Here is a 19,478-nt window from a genome sequence, read left to right as displayed (position 1 = left end):
CTCCGCCATCCGCCGCGTCGCTCGCTGCCGCCCTGCGCCGAGCCCGCCGCCCTGGAGCGCAGGTAGGAGGCGGGATGGGCTCGGAATCCGCGCCTCCCGCGGCGGAGTCCCGGCGGAAGAGACGGGGGGGCGGCGGCAGCCGGCGCTGCAGGCGCTGCAGACACTGCGGGCGGGGGTCCGGCTGAGGTCCGGCTGAGCTCGCCTGGGCCCGGCCGCGGCGCTCCCGGTGGGTCGTGCTGGACTGGGAGCCGCCGGGAGGGCGTCCCCGAGCCACTCGCGCGGGAGGCGGGCTCGGCCCCGCGGCTCCGGGCGGAAGACGAGGGCTGTCTTTCGCGCCTTCGAGCGGGAGCCCAGGACGTGCCTGCGTCCGCGTGCGGCGACGGGAGCAGGAGGGCGGCTGGCGCTCCGTGCCGGTGTTCGCCTTGAGCCCTGCAGCCCGGTACCGCGCTGTGCCTGCGCGATCCTCCCCGGCTGCACCTTGCGGCCGGCGGCGATCCCCGCGCTGCCGTGTGCGCCTTTTTGCAGGTGGCACCTCGTCACCGGCCAATGCTCCGCGCAGTGCCGAGCGCTCCACGGGTCTGTAGGAGTGCTCTTTTCCGTGGGGGATTTGGGCGGTGTAAAAAAGGACTGCGTGTGCGTGCGTACTTATTGCACAGAAAGCAGCGAATGATGTGCGAGGCATGTTTTCTCTGAGCGTGTCCTTGCTCGCCTCTGCGTGTGTTCGTTAGGCCTGTGCGCCCCGCCGTGCGTTGATGCTTCCCGTGGGAACGGGTCGTGCGGCGGCTCGGCGGGAGCGGCGCAGCCGTGCTGGGAGCGGGGCACCGATGCGCCCCGAGGGCCGCCCCGGGGTGGAGGCCGTGCTGTGCGCTGCGCTGATCCCTCTGACAGCCTTCCCTCCCGTCCCCGTCCTGAAAGCTTCTCTTCCCGCTGCCCTGCTGCTGGGCTTTTTTTTTTGTTTTTTTTTTTTTTTCTTGGTGGTTGTTGTTTGTTTTGCCCTTCCTCTAAGAAGGGCTCTTATTAGAATAATAAAGATGGAGGAGGGAGTTTCTGACTTCGAAATGGAGGGAAGGGAGGCAGGGGCAGTGTGTCTGTTGAAGTTCTTGCGTAACAGTACCTACATCGTAGCCATTTATAATCCCCCCCCCCCCCCCCCCCCATTTGATCACCCTTACTCCTCGGATCTGGCGACCAGCCTTGCATAATCGTGTGATTATGTGCAAGTGTATGTGTTAGGGTAAAGTCAAACAAACCCAGCATTCCTGGTCAAAGTTTTCAATTGCCAGTTGTTGTAGTAAAGAGAAATGCACTGTACTTAAGTATGCCGTTGGACATTTATTAATATTCACCCCTATTTGTATTATACTCACACAAACACGTGTTTAGCCAGCAGTAACTATGGGAAGGAGCATGTAAGAAGGAAGGAGAGAATAAAGCTTAAAAGCCGTTGTGTTTAGGAAGCTTAGAAACTGGCCTTTTTGCAGTATGGATGATATAAGCAAATGAGATGTAACTTTTCAGCAAATACTTAGATGTCTGGTGCAGATTGCATCACCTTGAGACAGAGAGCTACTCGTCTCAAGTGCTCCAGTTAAACAAGAAATCCAGCAAAGTAAATCACATGAATTAAATATAGTATCTTCCCCTATAACTATAACCCTATATAACCCTATAACCCTATAAGTGCATCTTGTTTTTAACTAGTGTCTTTGTATTGCCATTCCTAATCAAAGCTGAATACAGAACTGTTGTTTTCAAAATGCTATCTCTGGAGCTGTGTTTTCAGTTGTGGAAACAGCACACTGCTTAACACACCTATTTCATTTCAGATGTAGGAGCAGTGGGTGCCGTCATTGCTGTTCATGTTTTCTTTTTCTAAAGGTTAAAAAAAAAACAATGCTTATTCCGTGAAATCTGCAATATCTTTTAAATTATCCCATCCTTCCCTTTTCAGTATTAAAAAAGGATTATTATTATTTTTTTTTTTTTTGACAAGTGGAGCTGTGTAGTGCGGTAGATTTTTTTCTGAAGTCAACTAACCTAAAACTTGTTAGAAGACAACTTTTGAAAACTACTTATTTTGGTTACTAAGGTGGAAAGCAAAGATGTGAAAACGTAAGATGTGATCATAAAGAGTACCCCTTGGTTTTTGGCTGTAGCTAACTAAACAACGCAGTGTTTTGTGTCAGGAACTTTGTGTGTCGCACCACTCAGCCTTTTGATAAGCAGTAATAGCAAATAGCTGCTCTGTGTTGGCTTGGTGGACTGAGGAGTGGTATTCCAACTAGAAGGAAAGGGGCATTGCTTATTTAGAGAGCTGTACATATTCCGGAAAAGGTGCTCTCTCAAATGCTTCTCTCTCTTCTTGCTTGGCAAAGAGATAGCAAATGGCCGGCTTTCCTACCATCTTCTTTTACGCTTTCTGCTTAGTAAGCCTCCTTATATAAAATTCATCAGCCTGGACCTGCTTTTGAAATTCCTCTCGTCTCTGCTGGGCACTGTGGTGCTGACCTGGTCTGCTGGCTGCCTGTCAGCCAGGGGAGCTCATTGCTGGGGCTGCTGCTGTAGTTTTTCAGCACTTGCTTGTGGCCCTCTCCGTTCTGATGAATTATTTCTGGATCAAACTTGCTTTCTATTTAAAGCTAAACTAGTAATAAGAGTTAACAAATTAGTTAATTGATTCTCGCTTCTTGCAGTAGGAATTTTACTAGAAATTTGAAGTGTGCTTTTTTTTCTTTTTTTTTTTTTTTTTTTTTGGAAAACAGTTAGCAATCTGTTGTTCTACACAAACTGTGTGGTACAGGAGATGTGTTGATGCCCCATACTAGGGATTGCTGGAGATCTTAATCCTTCACCTGCTCTTGGCCCCAGTAACTTTGCCACAGAAATGATCTGTGGAATGGAACACCTCTCCTGTGAGGGCTGACTGAGAGAGCCTGGGGAAGAGAAGGCTGCAAGGTGACATGATAACTCTTCAGTATCTGAAGGGGGAGCTGCAGGAAGGAAGGGGATAGGCTCTTAAGCAGGGTCTGTGTGGATAGAACTAGAAGAAATGGCTTAAAGCTCAGGAAGCATAGATTTAGTTTAGGCATGAGGAAAAAATCTTTTATAGTGAGGCACTGGCACAGGTTGCCCAGTGTTGTGGTGGGGGCCCCATCCCTGGAGACTTTCAGGGTGAACTTGGATAAGGCCCTGGGCAGCCTTATCTAGCTGTGATGTCCTTGTTCATTGCAGGGGTGTTGGACTGGATGGCCCTCGAATGTCCCTTCCAACTCTAAGTATTCTGTGGTTCTGTAATTGTCATTTTAACTTGTTTACTGAGAGTTGTTAATCACCTGATTGTTACATTATGAAATGCAAGAGTTTAACATCCAGCTACTTTTTCTTTGGCTTGGATTAGTTTAGCATGTCTTAGGGAGCAGAAAGTGTTGTGGAATGTTTACAGTTCATCAGTACCTGTCTTGAGCTTGTCCTGTGCGTTTTTTCTGTTTCCCTGTCTCTACAAAGGCAGTGTTGGTCTGTAAGATGCAATGTTTTCACTAAACACTTAGTGTTTTAATCACAGATTGGAAATAATTACTTCCAGAAACTTTTGTTCTGCAAGTGTGTAATTCCATCAGCGTGTCCACCAGTGACAGCAGTACAAGATGATATTTCAGGGTATAGATATTGCATGCATGTGATTATTTTTTTTTTTCAGACTGTTTTGGCAAAGACGTGGACCTTATTTTTCCCCTTCACAAATACAGATGGTTAAAATACATCATAAAAAGGTGTTGATTTCACAGATGCTGGGTGGCATTACTTTCCGTGTTCTTTCCTAATGTTTAAGGACATATGTCTTAAATGCATTGTGTGTATTAAGTAATGGAAGCACAGAGGATGGGAAACATGAGAACTGGTACTGCTTGAGTTAGTGTCTCTGCCTGATATGTTTGATGCTTGTACTCAACTGGGACGTGCTACATCTATTGCCACTTTCCCTTCTTCCATGTACAGATTAAGAGAATTTTTTTCAGTGAGAGAGATCTAGGTGGTTCTTAACAGATGGTACCTCCAGCAGGCTTCTTACCCAGAGAAAAAGAAGAAAAAAGAAGGATTAAAAACAAACAAAACACAAACAGCAGTACTCGGGCAGGAATCTAATGCTCATCTAAATAAACAATAGCAAATAAAATGCATCCACAGGGCATGTTCTCAAATTACTTCACCTCCTAATAGATAGACAAATAACAGTGGAAATATGCTAATTTACAGAGAACCACTTTGTTTTCTGAGAGCAGCATATTTTGGTGGTTTTGAAATAACACAGGTTGTGTATATAGCTTAGGACTGTCAGGGAAAGCCCTGCTTCATCTTTCTTTGTATTTAGATATTGAATAATTAAAGGTAGTTTATTTTTAAGACGCTTACCCTCTTTTTGATGAGGAGACAAATGTGAGTAACATATTTAACAGAAAAAAAAAGCACGATTAGAACGTGGGAAAAAAGGCAAAAAATGTTATTTGGTGCAGTGAGGGCACATGACTAGAGGTCATTTCAGGGCTCTAATCCAAGACAACAAACAATTTAGTGTGTGTATATTAGTGTGATGTTAATGCAGAATACACTTCTGGCTTTTTATTTGCTACATGTCAGTCCTTGAGTGGCATTTGATAACTTCTGTGAAGTATTCAGAAACCAGATAGGTATTTGTGTAAAAAGCAGAGGCTGGTTATTTTGTTGGTTATTTTTGCTCTGAAATATCTATCCCAGGCATGTTAGTGCATTCATTGAGGTAATAAAATTATTTGTAATAGTAAACCTTTCATTTCTATTCTTAATTCTTTCTTTGTGGCTTAGCCAGCCTTGTCAGTATTTAGCTGGATTTGGCCAGATTTCTTCATATGCAAAGCCTGCTTTGTAATTTAAAGGTAATTGTTATAATCTTGTAAAAATCTCATTTAAATGAAGTGCATCTTGGAACCACTTTTAATGTGTATTGATCAAGTTAGTCCTCTAGTTTGCTGTTACCTTCAGTAATTTCCTGTACTTCTTAAAGCATCAGAGTGAGGCAGCAGCAAAGAAAAGTAAATGCCATCTTGTTTATCTTCTCCTTGTATTGATTCTATAGTGAATCTTTAATTATAAATTATCTTGAATTGGCAATCCCTGTGAAGCAAGAAGTCAGGGAATCTGTGATCTGAAGAATTAATCTTTTTGAACTAAAGTGCTGTTTTTCTTCAGTACTATAGCCGAGGCTGGTAATTACTGACAAGGTTACGCTATTACTCAGCAACAAACCTAGTAGTAGTCATCTGATGTACAGAACTGTGGAGATAGCTTAAAAATTCAGTCTGGATGTGTTAAATGTATTCGTAGGTACTGTTATCTATATTCACAGATACTGTGAAGCTATCATATGACTTTTTTTTTTTTTTTATAGAAGTCTTAAGTAATGCCACTCTATCTTTTTTTTTTTTTTTTTTTTTTTTTTACCAGATAAAGAAACAAAGCATATTGAAGCCATATGGCAGCTTGAGTCAGTCACATTAAATCTTGGGAGAGAACAGCTGAACACATATATGCTGAGTTTTGGACCTCTGCCTGCGGAGCTGGCCAGTCATTCCTCGCACCAATGAGCCATGCTGTTCCCTTAAGCTTCTGATGTTTATGGCACCAAATCCTGCAATTTGGCTTCTGATGCTACTGTTGTGTTCAGATGTCTGTCGGATTTCTGCTTCATGCACCACAGTGCAGACATGGGAGTTCTGCAACTTCAGACTAAGTACTAGGCTGGAGCTTGCTCACTTGAAGGCCTTTTTCTCCTCTGATTTTCCCTTTGTACTGTTTCTGGACAGTTGAAGGGTCGTTATTCATTCTTCTCCTGCTTCTAGATGTTCTTTGAAGTTGATTGCTTTCTGTTACACATCCATATTTCAGGCTGAAGTAAATTAACTTTAAAAGCTGTTCTTAGAAGAGAGATTTCCAGTTCTTTTTTAACTCAGTAAGTGTACATAGGCACCCTTACTTCACTCTTTCCTTAGAGCATGAATTATTTATTGATTTATTTGATTGCTGCTGTTTACATGTGTCTAGATAATTATTTGGTTCTAAACCTGCTGTGATAATTCTATTTATACATCTGTGATTAAGCTTCACTTTTTCTAGCATTGTTTATACTTTTTAACAGAGCATTTTGAATCTTTCTAGAATGCTGTCAGTGCAGTTTCTGAACTGCAGGGTAAAAATCAGGAATTAAAAGATCAGGAACAGTTAAATGTTTGTTTCTCAGCTAAAGCATATGGTAGCCAAAAGTTTCAGTGCAAGATTTTTCTATGCTACGCTTACAGTAATCTTGGGATTTTCCTGACTGTAGCTTCCTGGCTGAAAATCTTACCATGTTAATGTCTTACTGGCAGGTGCTGTGCTACAGAGACACAACAATCTCTCTGTAGTACACGTTTGTCAGTAGCAAAACAAAATCCTCTTTAGCAAACCTACGGTGATTGGTTTTACTGCACATTTATTAGAATTAGGGCTGGAGCAGCAATGTTAATTTGAGATTAAGTGAGGAGGTAGAGGTAAGAGCATTACCTGTTCTGTTCTGATTCTTGAGTAGAAACAAGATAGGCTTAAGTTTTTCATATGGATGCATATTTTGGGGTTTTTTGCAAGTTAAATCTGCACACATTTTTCTCTCATACAGTAAGATTGAGAGTCGTCTTGAATGGGTTTTTTTTAGGGTATCTGACTGGGGGGAAGAAAAAGTGACATTTCTGTTTTCTGCAATAGCTGTGATGTGGGAATTGTGTAAATAATATTTGGAAGAAATGATATAGACAATAATTGATTTCTCTGTGCCTGAGCATTCATTGGCATATATTTGCTGTGATATCGACCTTATCTTTTTATGTTACAAGTGATGCTGACTTGTAGCAGAAAGTTGTTGTGTTAAAAAGACACCAAATTGTGTTTTAGGAGTAGTTGTGGGGGAAGGCAGAGAGCAAAGTATTTATTTCTAAAACAAATAGGAAAAAAATGTAACACGGAAATCTGAACATAGGTTATTTGTGATGCTTATTTTACACTGTTTAGTGATCACCAGAATACTATTTCTACTGTTAAAAATAGGTTAGATTGAATAAAGTATTTTTGTTGGATTAACTGTGAATAAGGTGATGGTTTTTGGGAGGGAGAGACTTCCTGAGGCCCTATAAACATGCTGTTGAACAGTCAGGATACTGCTCTTTCAGTGTAAAATGAACTGTTCCCACATCTGCAGTGCCTGCTCTGTGGTCATGCCCTGGGTAGTAGCTGTTAGACAAAAGTTCTCCAAAACTGTGTTTTCGGACACTATTGTCAATGGAAAAAATGTGCAGCTGAATACGGGAGAAACTACCATGGGTGTGGTAATGGCTGACCTGAAAAGAGGGAATCTAAGGGATCAAATGGACTAAAATGAGAAATGGAGTGGAAAGATGCTTGTTTTTTGTACGGTAATAATCAGGAATGTTTTGAACGCATTATCAGGAAAATATTTTGCGTGTCTGTTACTAAAAACCACTTGAAATTATTTTAGAAGGCAGATGTCAGTAATTGCTTTGTTAGGAGGCCCCGCAGCTCGTAAGGCAGCTGAACAGACAAGTATTGGTGCTGACTTCTGGCTGATACAGACTCTCATTTCTACAATCCTCTCTCAGCCTGTCGTATTGTGTAAAGGCTCCATTTCTGAACGAGCTCTGTTTTATTCTAGGAGAACAGCATTGTGTCTAAAATGGAAGTCGACATCAACGGAGAGTCCAGAAGTGCCATATCCACGCTCCCAGTGCCCCTGGCAGAGGTGGGCGCTGCAGGCCGAACGGAAGCTGAGAAGCCACGGTGCTCCAGTACCCCCTGCTCACCCATGCGACGGACGGTTTCGGGGTATCAGATCCTCCACATGGATTCTAACTACCTGGTTGGCTTCACGACCGGAGAGGAGCTGCTAAAACTCGCCCAGAAGTGTACAGGAAATGAAGAGAGTAAAGGGGAATCTGGGCCTAACTTGCGCTCCAAACAGCTCGATTCAGGACTTGCCCGCTCCTCCCGTTTGTACAAAGCTAGAAGTAGGTATTATCAGCCATATGAGATTCCAGCAGTGAATGGAAGGAGGAGGAGACGGATGCCCAGCTCAGGGGATAAATGCACTAAGGCTTTACCGTATGAACCCTACAAGGCACTTCATGGTCCCCTGCCTCTTTGCCTTTTAAAAGGTAAAAGGGCTCACTCAAAATCTCTGGACTACCTCAATTTAGACAAAATGAGTATTAAGGAACCTGCTGACACAGAAGTGCTACAATACCAGCTCCAACACCTTACTCTTAGAGGGGACCGTATGTTTGCGAGAAATAACACATGAGCTATCTTAAATGTAGAGCCAATTTCTGATTGTTTATCTGTTGCTGCAAAAATCCACTATTGTACTGTGTACATGACTGTCCACACTGTAGGTGGTTGTATCAGCTAAATGTTATCAGAAATTTTATTTGAATGAAATCTAAACAATGCAATGTGTTAGAAATACTTGGGAGGAAAAATCTTTCCCGAAAAAGCAGCTTCTAATGCAAACTTGACTGCAACTAGGGGATATTTCTTTGGACATCTTTTAACAGCAAAAATTCTGAAATCTTAAAAAAAAGCTTTTGTTTTTTTGGGTTTGAGATTTTTTTTTGTACAGTTAGATTTAGTATCTACAGTAATTTAACACTGAAAAATCGGTGATGTCTGCTTGGTTGTTGCTAATTTTGGCTTGATGTTAGAAACTGCTCTTGGATAAGCACTCAAATTTGGGGGTCTTTTGTCTTTGGTTTTTGTTCCTGCATTCTACAGTAGAATATATGTATGAGTTTAGTTTAGGTTTTGTTTATTTTTTTTTTACGTAATTGAAACAAATGTGAGCTTGGCTGAACTCTATTGTTTGATATTTAAGCAGTCTAGAAATTGGTGTCACACTGCTGATGAAGGGGAAATTCACTCATAAATGCAGGGGTAAATATGGAAGTTGGAACTGATAGATCTTTGGATTCCTTCCTATTCCTGCCGTTTTATGAAAATAAACTTTAGTTCATTTGCTACTTTAATCACACTAAATTTTTTTGAATCTGCATGAAACTAACTGCTTTGCCTCCTCTGTTCTACAGAATTTTTCAGGATGCATATTTGAATACTATAAAAATCTTTTGGGGAATCAAGGTTTTTTGTTAATGGGATTTTTTTTTAAACCTAAGCAAGGATTCACTTTAGATTCCAAGAAATACACCAGAATGTCTGCATTGGTATGTCAGTGTTCTAATTCATTATATCTGTAACATATATATTAATAGAAGATATCAAATAACTTTATCATTGCTTTGGAAATCTAGTTGATTTGAAGAACTGAACTCTTCTACAGGGATTTGTAAGAGAGATTTTTTTCTGATGGAGTGCAAGTGAAGTATTCCTCTGTTAGCCTTGAAGAGATGATCCTGGATTATTGAGGGTAGACTGAATACACTGGCTTACTTGGTTGCTTAAGAAATTTTTATCCAAACGTGACATCAAAAGCAGTTTTGACAGCTGTATTCTTAGATGTATTTAAAACGCTTTAGTAACTTATGTTGGAAAATGAAAAATAGTTATTAGACTTTTTTTAGGTGCAATCTCTTACTTGAATCAGTGTGTGACTTGGTTTTAGTTGATTACCTCTGTAGAAGTTGAGATAACATTGTTTTGAAACATAGCTTATTTGATCAGTTGTTTCTGGTACAATGCAATATTTTATTTTTTTTTTTTTAACTTTCCTTTGTTCAGAGTGAATAAGAAGCACTGGTTGGCTCGTGCTGTGGAAGGTGGAGAGTTCATATTAATCCAACAGTTACTCCACAGCTGTAAATGAAGGCAGCCTGGCTGTCTGCGTTTTACTGGCCTGGGTTTTCTTTTCTGGGTTTGTTAACTGATGTGTATGTTTAGGTTAACTACACCTCTGTAAATCTAATGTATTGAACAATTATCTGGAAAGTAAAATCTTCCTATATAGTCTTTTGTTTGAAAAATATTATGGTCAGATGCCAAAGAAGTTGGGGATATTGCTTAAGGAATAAACACCACTATTTATTGAAATACCATATGAAACTGTATTTCTGGCTGAAAAAAATAAAAAGGATGCTAAATATCTGTTGTTGTGGAGTCTTTTGCTATGAGGACATTTAGGAAAAGTACAACTGGGGCCAAGAAATCATTTGAAAACATAACTCTAAATCAAGAATCTTGGATTTATGTGGCATTAATGCTTAGGACTATGTTATGTCAGAAAATAGGACATGCAATTATGTAAGTTTTGTGTGTGTTTCTTAATGTGGACCAGTGCTACATTCATAGAAAGGCTGAAGGCTGGTCTGTTTCGCCAAGTTCAAATGTGAAAAATGTGTTAGAGGTTTTTCTGTTTTCTCTTACTTGCCACAGTGCTTGCACAAGATAATATCATTTGCAGATCTCACAAACTATTACTACTTAAGATACTGAAGTTTTGGTTTGTAAAGTTCTCAATCAGAACTGCTAAATCCTTAAGGAGTGCCTGTTTTCTGCATTTTAAAGAGGAACAGTCTCTGTCAAATGAAGAGTTTTGATTTTATTCTTGCTGTTCATATTATCTTCCATTAATTTATTAAAATCTAAGATGAGATGAGTCTTCTGGCTGCTAATATGAGCAATATGAATGACTTTTCAAAGTGAGATTTGTCAGGAACGAAGCTCTCACTATTTTTATAATAAATAAAAGAGTCATTGTTTTGTTCTTTTTTGTTGTTGGCATAATGTACCTTCTAGGGGATCAGATAGCTGAAGGTAGGAATTATACAAGATACTAACACAAATTTTCCATAGATAATCAATACCACAGTAGACCTGGTATCAAGTACATAGTTTCAAGGTGGGATATTGAGGCAGATCTTAAATCAAGGCATGTGGTTGTTCTTACTTTTTTAATATACTAGGAAATTAGTTTTTTTTCCAGTGCTTTCTCTCTTTTCGTGTGTGTGTGTATATATATATATATATATGTGCATATATATATACACACATATATATATATGTGTGTGTGTGTGTGTGTAGATAATGCTGTCCTGCTTTATTATGGTCACAGTGTTAATTTGCTTTGTTCATCCACTGCACTCTGATTTAAAATCAAGTCTTCTGGGAGGTTATGTCCTTACTGAGCACATTTACTGTGGTGGGATTGTTAACTGCAGGTGAGGGCTATCAAATAATATGACAAAACAGGTAACTGGCTTTTAGAGCTGTTAAAACTGTTCTCCTGGAGAGAGTATTTCTTCTTGGGAGAACAGAGATACAAGATTTTAAACTGCTCAGAATGCAGAAGTTGTCTGGGTGAGATATAGCTGATGAGTTGCTGTTACTTTATGGATCAAATATGTATTTGGAGTAGAAGGACAGGAGGTATGACCTACAACTTTGACTAAACAAAGAATTATTAGTGCATATTGTCATTTTTTCCAATTCTTTCAGAGGAGCCAAAGAATCCTTAAAGGAAATTTTTCAACATAATGAAATACTGACAGTTCTGATGGTTGGGAGATTGGTCAAGTTTAAGTCAGTTATTAATGTTACACTTCATTTTAAAGAGAGATGTTTGCCTACAAAAAAAGAATAGCAGAAATGATCTCTGAACATGTAAGGAAAAAAAAAAAAGCAGAAAAATTTACTTAGGAGGAAGAATGAACTTTAAATGGCACTGCAGCACTACAGTAGAGAAATGCAACTAGGTAATAACGTTCAGCTGTAGGAAAAATGCAGAACGAAAATTGAAAGAAATACAAAGTTATTAACCCTGCTAGTAACTTTAAAGATGCACTGAACCTTTACCAACAGTAAAAGTACCAAAAGCAAAAGTAAATTATTTTGCCTGCCCTTTTCCCCTCTCCCCTTGTTATTCTGCACTGAGGGAAAATCCAGCTGTATCTTCATGACTAAAACATGGAAAGCTTCAATTTTGGGAAGGAACAGGGAAGTCCTCATTGTCTGCAGTAGTTGTTTCTGGTCTTATCTGGGCATATGATACTTTAGGAATTTTTCTGTGAGCTGCTTTTGTAGGCATCTGACTCTAATCATGGGAGTAGCATGAGGGAGCACAAGTTGAGTTTAGAGATGTAGGTAACTTACCTACAAAGCATAACAGATTCATGTCTTGTGTTTCTGGAGTCATTATCAGACAGTCCCTTGCATCAGAGCGATAATTTCAGTCAGTCAACAGCCACCTCATCCAGTCTAAGGGCCAGTTGATCAGTCTCAATAACACCGTTCCCTCTGAAGTTGTCTTTGGTTGTTGGATTTGTCTGCTTCAGAATAGAGCTAGCTAAGATTCAGTGCTGCTCCGATATTGAAAGTGTTAATTGTAATTCTGGGCATTTTTGTGGTATGGCTCAAGGGTGGAACATGAAGCTGATGTTTCAAAAAGCAGTCAGTTTGCCTTACATTCTCCTTAACTTGCTAGCTTGCTACTTAGACCCTAGTGGTTTGGTGCTAGAGAGTGGCATCGATGGAGGTAGGCCATATAGATCACATTAGAAGATACTATAAAGGACAACTGGACAAAAATTCAGAATCAGATGGCACAAAAAATAAAAGGAAAGCTAAGGGTATTAATTGATCCCTTTCCAGACTTTCTTAGGAGATAGCTGTCTGAATTTATAAATGCTGTCTTAATGAAGCGTTACTCTGGACTAAGAATGTGGAGGAAAAAGGATGAGAGCTTTGTGCTGTGATTTTATTTCTGTAAAGTATAGAAGGGCAGAAAGAATTCAGCAGAACTTATGAGGGGTAAGGCTGAAGAATAAAACATTCAAAACCCTTTGGGGCAGTTCTGCAAGAAGAGAAGAGTGAAATTGTATGGTTTCAGTGTCAAAACAAGCAAAGGCGGGGGGTGGGGGAGAGTTTGGATTGTGCTGATCTCAAATCTGTCCAGAAGGCACTTTTGGTTATCTCAGGAGGACTGAGGAGGTGTGGGACATTTTAGCAAAATGCTCTTGGCTGGAGATGTGCTGCAGCAAAGATTGAAAGAAGGAGCTTGAGGCTATGCATGCAGACTTTCATACTGATAAGCTCAGATGAAATTTTTGAGGAATGTTCTGGGGGAATAAAATTATAAGCTGAATAATTTATGCCATTCAAATATGATCTGAATTCAGATCCCACAGTGCAGCTGTACGCTGTGACAGCAGGCAGTTGGTGCAACTTCACAGTGCTCTTTGACAAAGTAAAGCATAAGAAACAAGAACAAAACCTTTTATCTGTAAATTTTCTTTACTGTTATTTTCTGTTTTTAAAAAAAAAAAAAAAAAAAAAAAGAAAGAAAAAGAAAAAAAAAGAAAAGAAAAGCTTCTTTTGTATGCCATTGTAAATACCAGTGATGATGTCTGGTGAGATTATTGCCCCATTTCATTTTTTGCTAGACTTGTGCCTGCTTGAGCTCCCGATGACCTGTTATTTCTGTGAAGGAGACCTTAGTGCTAAAATATGCAAGAACTTTCAGAACAGAAGAGCTCTGGAAAACTTGAGCAAGGCTTGATTCTCTGTAGTGTTTTACATTAACCTATTTTTCAGAACCCCCCCCCAAAAAAGTTGAAGAAAAGTGCTAAGTACTGAGATACTTTTAGAATTCTATTTCAGGCTGGAAATGTTGCAGTGTAGAGATTTGCTCTGTGAAACAGACTTCAAATGAATAAACAGAGGGAAAGGAAATGTCATAGTGCACTAGAATATTTAGTGGCAGAGCACCAAGTTTTTAAGCTAGATGGCTGAAATTGAGCATGGAGAATAAAGCAGTAAATGTAAGATTGATTTTTTTTTTTTTTTTTTTTGGCATTTTTCCCTTGTTTAATGTGGGTATTTTTTTTTTTTTTTTTTTTTTCCCCACATGTTATGGAGAGTCGAAAGATATCCAGAATGGCTGCAACTCCAAGCAAGTGGCTGCATGCAAGATTTCTACCTGTCTATCCATATTATTCTATGGAATTTAATTATCTTAATTTTTCTCAGCATTCCAATGTTCAATTGTTATTATGTCAGAATTACTTTTGGTAAAAAGATGATGGAAGAAGTGTTCGGTATTTGAAATGTTGTTGTTGGTATCAGTCAAAATGATGTAAAAAGCTTTACCCTAGAGAACAAGTGGCACAAAATGATCCATAAAGACCACTCTGATCTATGAGTTCTGAGAGATGCAGTCAAGTTTTACAGTTGATATAGTGCTTCATAAAACCGAATTTTCACATTTCAGAAGGGTTTTAGAACTCTGGATTACTCACTTCTCATCAACTAGATCAATTCCCGTGTACTCGCATCTCATGGTAGTATGGCATTTCAGCAGCCTCTGGTACCTGGGGCATCTCGGTAATCTTAAGTCTGAATTAAAAATAGTCCTCTTTAAGACATCTTCAAAGGCTAAGTGGCTGGCTGTGGCAGAAAAGGAGCATAAAAGTGAGGAATCTTCATGGTTTTTTATGGGATTTATGATAACTGCTCAGGGGCATGAATTTTAGGATGCTTTATCTTGGAAAAAGCTTTGCAGAATCAAACGTAGTGGGATGGAAAAGAAATACAAATGCCGAAATTTCTTCCCTCTCATACTGATTTTACAAATTTAACCAAATCCTCTTGTTTCAGCCTGAGCTTCTAGAGAATGCCTAAGTCTTGTGAGAAGTAGTGTTGATAGTGAAGTGAGCAGCTGATAGCAGTAAGATCAGGTACACCCATGAATGGTGATGCTGGGACCTCAAGTGCAAGTTAGAGGAAAATGGAGTTCTCTGATGTTAATGCTGTGTTTTTCAAGATGACATTTGTATTTAAGTTTGAAACTGAGCAAAAATCTGAACATTCAAACAATTTAAAAAGGATTTACTCTCGATATTTGAGTATTTTTATCTTCCTCCCAGCTTTAGAAGTGCAGCTCTTTTCTGTCATCTTACATCTAGATATGTTTTAGATAAAAGAAATCTTCTGTTCTTATTCTAGAAATATAATGTACGCTTTATCACGTACCAGCTGCAGAGTAACACAAGGTTTTAAATAAAATTACGGGACTTGACATTTAGCTGTTTCTGCTTCTTTCTGATACTACTCTCTGATAGTCTTCATTTGGTTTGGTACTGCCTGTATTGCTATTTATGCAGCAGCAGACCTTTTTTAAAAGGAAGATGCGGATTTCAGGAAGAAAAAAAAAGAGTGATTATTAGCATACTGATCCTTTAAATTAGTGTTGAATCCAGGATGTTAATCAGAATGAAAATTGTACTCATCAGTAGCATTTTTATCTGGCCTTGAAATGAGAAATTCCTTTAAAAAGCATTCAAATGATGTCATGTTCCCTGTTTGTATAATTTAGCTTTACTTAATTCCAAGTCAATTGGAAAATGACCATTGATGTTGCTTATACAGGATCTAGACTTAGAAAACCAAAGTTATGATGCTGTGTCAAACCTTCAAGAGCCTGCCTTTCCATTTCCTATTCTATGGAGGTTTCATTAATTAATTTAGGAGAATATCAGCCAGAAGGCAAATCATTTTTTGGAATGAAGAGATGCTCTCACAAATCAGCAATTTTGCTGAAACTTGCCTATATCAGGAAAAGCCGTTCTTTGGGAGCTAATGGCTTTTCATTTTTATTTGACAGTGAGATGTGGGAAGATGGCAGAAACCTTAGTGTGACTATTAGTGCTTAAAAGTAATTTAGAAAATAGTCCTGCCAGAAAAAAAGTCATTAACAGTATGCCATTACCCGTAGGAGGCAATGACTTCAGACAGTACCTGGAGCCACAGCACGTACCCAATGTAGCTTTTGAAGATAAAGGAAAACAAGTCTGGAGTGGTAAGTATTAGCAGCATTTTAGAACACACTTCTTGTAGAAATCAGAAGGTTTTTTGGTTAGCCCTAAAATGGTCAGAAAATTGGACTTTAAGGGTCCTTCCAACTGAACTAATCTGTTTTTTTTTTTCTTCTGTCTTTGGTTTGGAAAGTCCATATTTAATCCTGATCTTGAGTGAAATGGTAGTAATTCTGACTGGTCAATTCACAGAAGCTTCAATTTCCTGCAGAAGAAAGGTCAGCAGCACTGTTCACTCGGGCAATTTCAATACAGCAAGTAATCATTCTGATTAAAGCTCCTGTTGAGGCTGAATGTTTTGTCTGATTGGAAGACTAAATCTGACCTTAATCACCCAGATAAGATGACATCACCAGGATGGCATAAACTGTCTAAAAGATTAATGCCCACTATCAAATGCAAACTTAATCCTGAAGTTGGAAAAACAAAAGTCCACCTTTTTTAATTCTATGATCACTGTTAGCTAACATTAACTGTATCTAAAAACCACAGCTAAGAAAATTATCTGTATTAGAATGTATGTTAAAAAAAGTGAGGTTTTTTTTAAACTTAGTACATGACTGCTCTTTGGAAGAACTGTTCCTGTGCAATTTAAGGGTAGATGCTCTTCTACGCTTCTTTGAGTTGTGTTACATTAAGACATTATAGTAACAATTAGAAATGTAGTTAGATTGACAGTCATAATAAGAGAGAAAAAATGAGATAAATAAAGGGTGCAGACCTTATCCAGATAAATCCATCATGTATTTACGTATGTAAAAATAAGGCAATCTGGAAAGCAAGAACTGACAAACAACTGGAGATCACTAAGAGTATACTGGTCAACATAAAGTGTGCTACATTTCAAAAAGAAAAAGTGAGCTAATAAAAACATGATCCAGTAAAACTCACTGGAAGACTCCAAGTGGCTGTTCTGAGGGGAAAGGCTGATTTTTAAGAAATGAAAACATTAAAGACAAGAATAAGGTAGCTAATACATGACAAACTGGTCAAATGTAAACAGGAGTCCAAGAGTTTAAAACTTCTTTGTTGAAGAAACTAAATCTTACAGTGAAATGTTCTGTAAATATGTACATCAAAAGTAGAACACTGTTTTTAAGTTAGTGAGACCATGTGAGGAAAAGGTGCTGGGAGCACTTGAGGGGTGAGAGCCTGACGGAGAACCTCAGTGAACTCTTCGTAGCAGTTTTTATGGCTGGAGAGATTTCTCACACACACAGTGAATTCTTTTGCCCTTTGAAGGGTGACAGAAAGGTTATCAAAACATATTAGGCAATAATTCACTTACAAATAATTTGAACTCTGGGTATTCAGGCTCTCAAATTTAGTACTATGAGGAAAGAATTCCATGAAAGCTAAGCCTGAGGAAATTCAATTGAAAATCTGGCTTTTATTTTTAACTTTCTGAATTAATTAAACCCAAATCACTGACAGAGTCATCCCATTTTAAGAAGAGGATAGAACCCCTTTTGAGAAAGTGTTCTGGCTGCTGACAAGTTGCTGTGATTAGAACCAGCTATTTTGCATGGGCAGCTGCCCACAATGACTGAGGTAATGCCAGGCTACATTTATTTGCGGAGCGCCTTTGGCTTGATGAGGAATACATTTAAGTCACAGACAAGTCAGGCAGCAGCCTTTTATGTGCTGCTACGTGATGCACAAGTGTCTGCCTGGACTGAATATGAAGGTTAAATCAATGGCACATACTGATTATGCCATTTGACTACATTATCCCCACTTCTGACATCGTCTTGGTAGGGACGTGGTTGGAGGAGCCACGTTGATTTGAAGGAAGCCCACTCAAATGTTGAACCATATAGAAATGCAGCACAAATAAGCGTCCAGATCTAGGTAGCATTTACTTAAGATACCTAAGTGCACATGTAAGTGTGGTCTGTTGGGGCTGTGTGATCTCTCTCAGAGGGCATCCTTGCTAACAAAATAGGGAGCATTCATTGAGTGGGAAAGTGTGCAGATAAAGGAGCCCAGTGGATTTTATGAGACATGTGCAGTTGAGGTTATTAAAGTAAGGAAGTAACATCACCACAGGGCTAGGTGGTCACAGTACAGGATGCAAAAGCAGAGATTGGAAAGTGTGGGAGGTTTTAGAAATCTGTTGGCTTTTGGGGGCAGGCCTTAAGATGAAGCCATCCTTCTTCATAGTGGAAAGAAATGCCAGATGGTTCAAAGATCTTTTAAAAATGAAAGAAAACTTAGGCATGAAGTACTTTTAAGTAACGGGTGGCAACTTTCACATACCAGCCTCGTGCATATATCTGTGATAGCATTGCACTGATTTATGAGGAAGAGGAAATTATTAACAGCAGGTGCAGTATCTTTTGGAAGTTATGATGGAAAATGGTGAATAAAATCAGTTGCTCTGTACCTTTGGCCTCATATCAGACATAGCAGACCTTACTCAGGCCTTTGCCCCATAGCAACTCAAATTATTTTTAAGTCTAAGGTTTTATTTGCACTTAACCACCTCAACTCTGAAAATTAATGATGATACGGGAAATATTTTTGAGTGAGCAATTAGAAGTTCACATTGGATGAAATTAAGCAATTCAAGCAGCCCTGATATAAATATATGTATGCTTTATAATAGTTTGTAATATTCTTGCTAGGCTTAAAGATGCATCTGGAGGCCAAACATTGTTTTTAATTGGCTTGAACATTGAGTTGGTTCTTTTGGTGAATATTGAATTGCTATATTCTTTCTATCTGTCATGGTTCTATGTTGTTGTTTTTGTTTTTGTTTTTTTGTTTTTGGATTTCAGTATTCCACATCAAAACATCATGTAGTGTACGGGGCATTAAAGTGTCACTGCCCCAATCCCAGGTACCTATCCCTGTACATTACAGCAGTCATGGGATCTGGCCCTTCCAGGTGGGGGGGGCGCTCTCTTGCTGCCTGGCAGTGGGTGCTGGAGGTGCTTTCCTAGCCGTTCCAAGCTTTTCAGGTTTGACTCGGTCCCGGGAACTCTCTCTCTCTCTTATCTTGTCTGATTTATTAATCTCAATTTCAACTAAATTGTATATATATTGTGTTATTTTGTATTCCGATATTATAGTAAAATAAGTTTTCCTCCATAGATTGTTGCTGCTGCTTTTTTCCTCCCTTCCTTCCTTCCCATTTTTGTGGGACTGGGATGGGGGGGAGGGCAGAGGCCTGTCGCCCCTGTCACGGACATAGATTGATCTGATCAACTCCGTGACAGATTTTTGGCGCCTGAACAGGGGCAAGACTGTTTTTTAGCTTTTAGAACGAATCTTTTTTTCTCTCTGCTCTTAGAGAGCTTCGTTAGGGAGCATTATCAGTAGTTCAGGTTTCTGTGCTGGAAAACCTGACCTTGAAAGATTAGGCGTACTGCCAGTGTTCTGGGATATTTGTAAACTTTGAGCACTACTTAGTCTGAGTAGTGCCTTTTTTTTCTTTTTTTTTTCCTCCTCTTGTTAGCTTCAATTCATTAACCCCTTTTTAGCAAGCACCATTGATGAACCCACTCGTTATCCTGGGGGTGCTGGGTAGAGGATTAAAAGCAATGGTGTTAGTCACAACCTACTGGCCAATAATCCATCTCA

General features: G+C 39.4%; 1 protein-coding gene across 3 annotated transcripts; it reads left to right on the top strand.

The window, feature by feature from the left end:
* Window positions 1-10,168, top strand: MACIR (macrophage immunometabolism regulator). 3 transcript variants are annotated; one of them, XM_042864900.1, is made up of 3 exons: window positions 21-62; window positions 5,479-5,764; window positions 7,733-10,168. In XM_042864900.1, the coding sequence occupies exon 3, from the start codon at window positions 7,754-7,756 to the stop codon at window positions 8,375-8,377; it is 624 nt and encodes a 207-aa protein (XP_042720834.1). In that variant the 5' UTR covers window positions 21-62; window positions 5,479-5,764; window positions 7,733-7,753; the 3' UTR covers window positions 8,378-10,168. The 3 variants fall into 3 exon arrangements, with proteins under 3 accessions (XP_042720833.1, XP_042720834.1, XP_042720832.1); XM_042864898.1 differs by having other exon boundaries at window positions 5,479-5,983; XM_042864899.1 differs by lacking the exon at window positions 5,479-5,764 and having other exon boundaries at window positions 1-62.
* Window positions 10,169-19,478: the final 9,310 nt, after the last annotated feature.

This window comes from Lagopus leucura, unplaced genomic scaffold (genome assembly GCF_019238085.1).
Source record: "Lagopus leucura isolate 7727_CA_CO unplaced genomic scaffold, USGS_WTPT01 Super-Scaffold_774, whole genome shotgun sequence".
NCBI classification, from domain to species: Eukaryota; Metazoa; Chordata; class Aves; order Galliformes; family Phasianidae; genus Lagopus; species Lagopus leucura.
The sequence above is the reverse complement of the archived record's forward strand: the minus strand, read 5'-3'. Positions and strand labels throughout refer to the sequence as shown.

What these genes read in the sequence shown, in the direction of transcription:
- MACIR (XM_042864899.1), top strand. Translation starts at nt 7,754, where the DNA reads ATGGAAGTCGACATCAACGGAGAGTCCAGAAGTGCCATATCCACGCTC.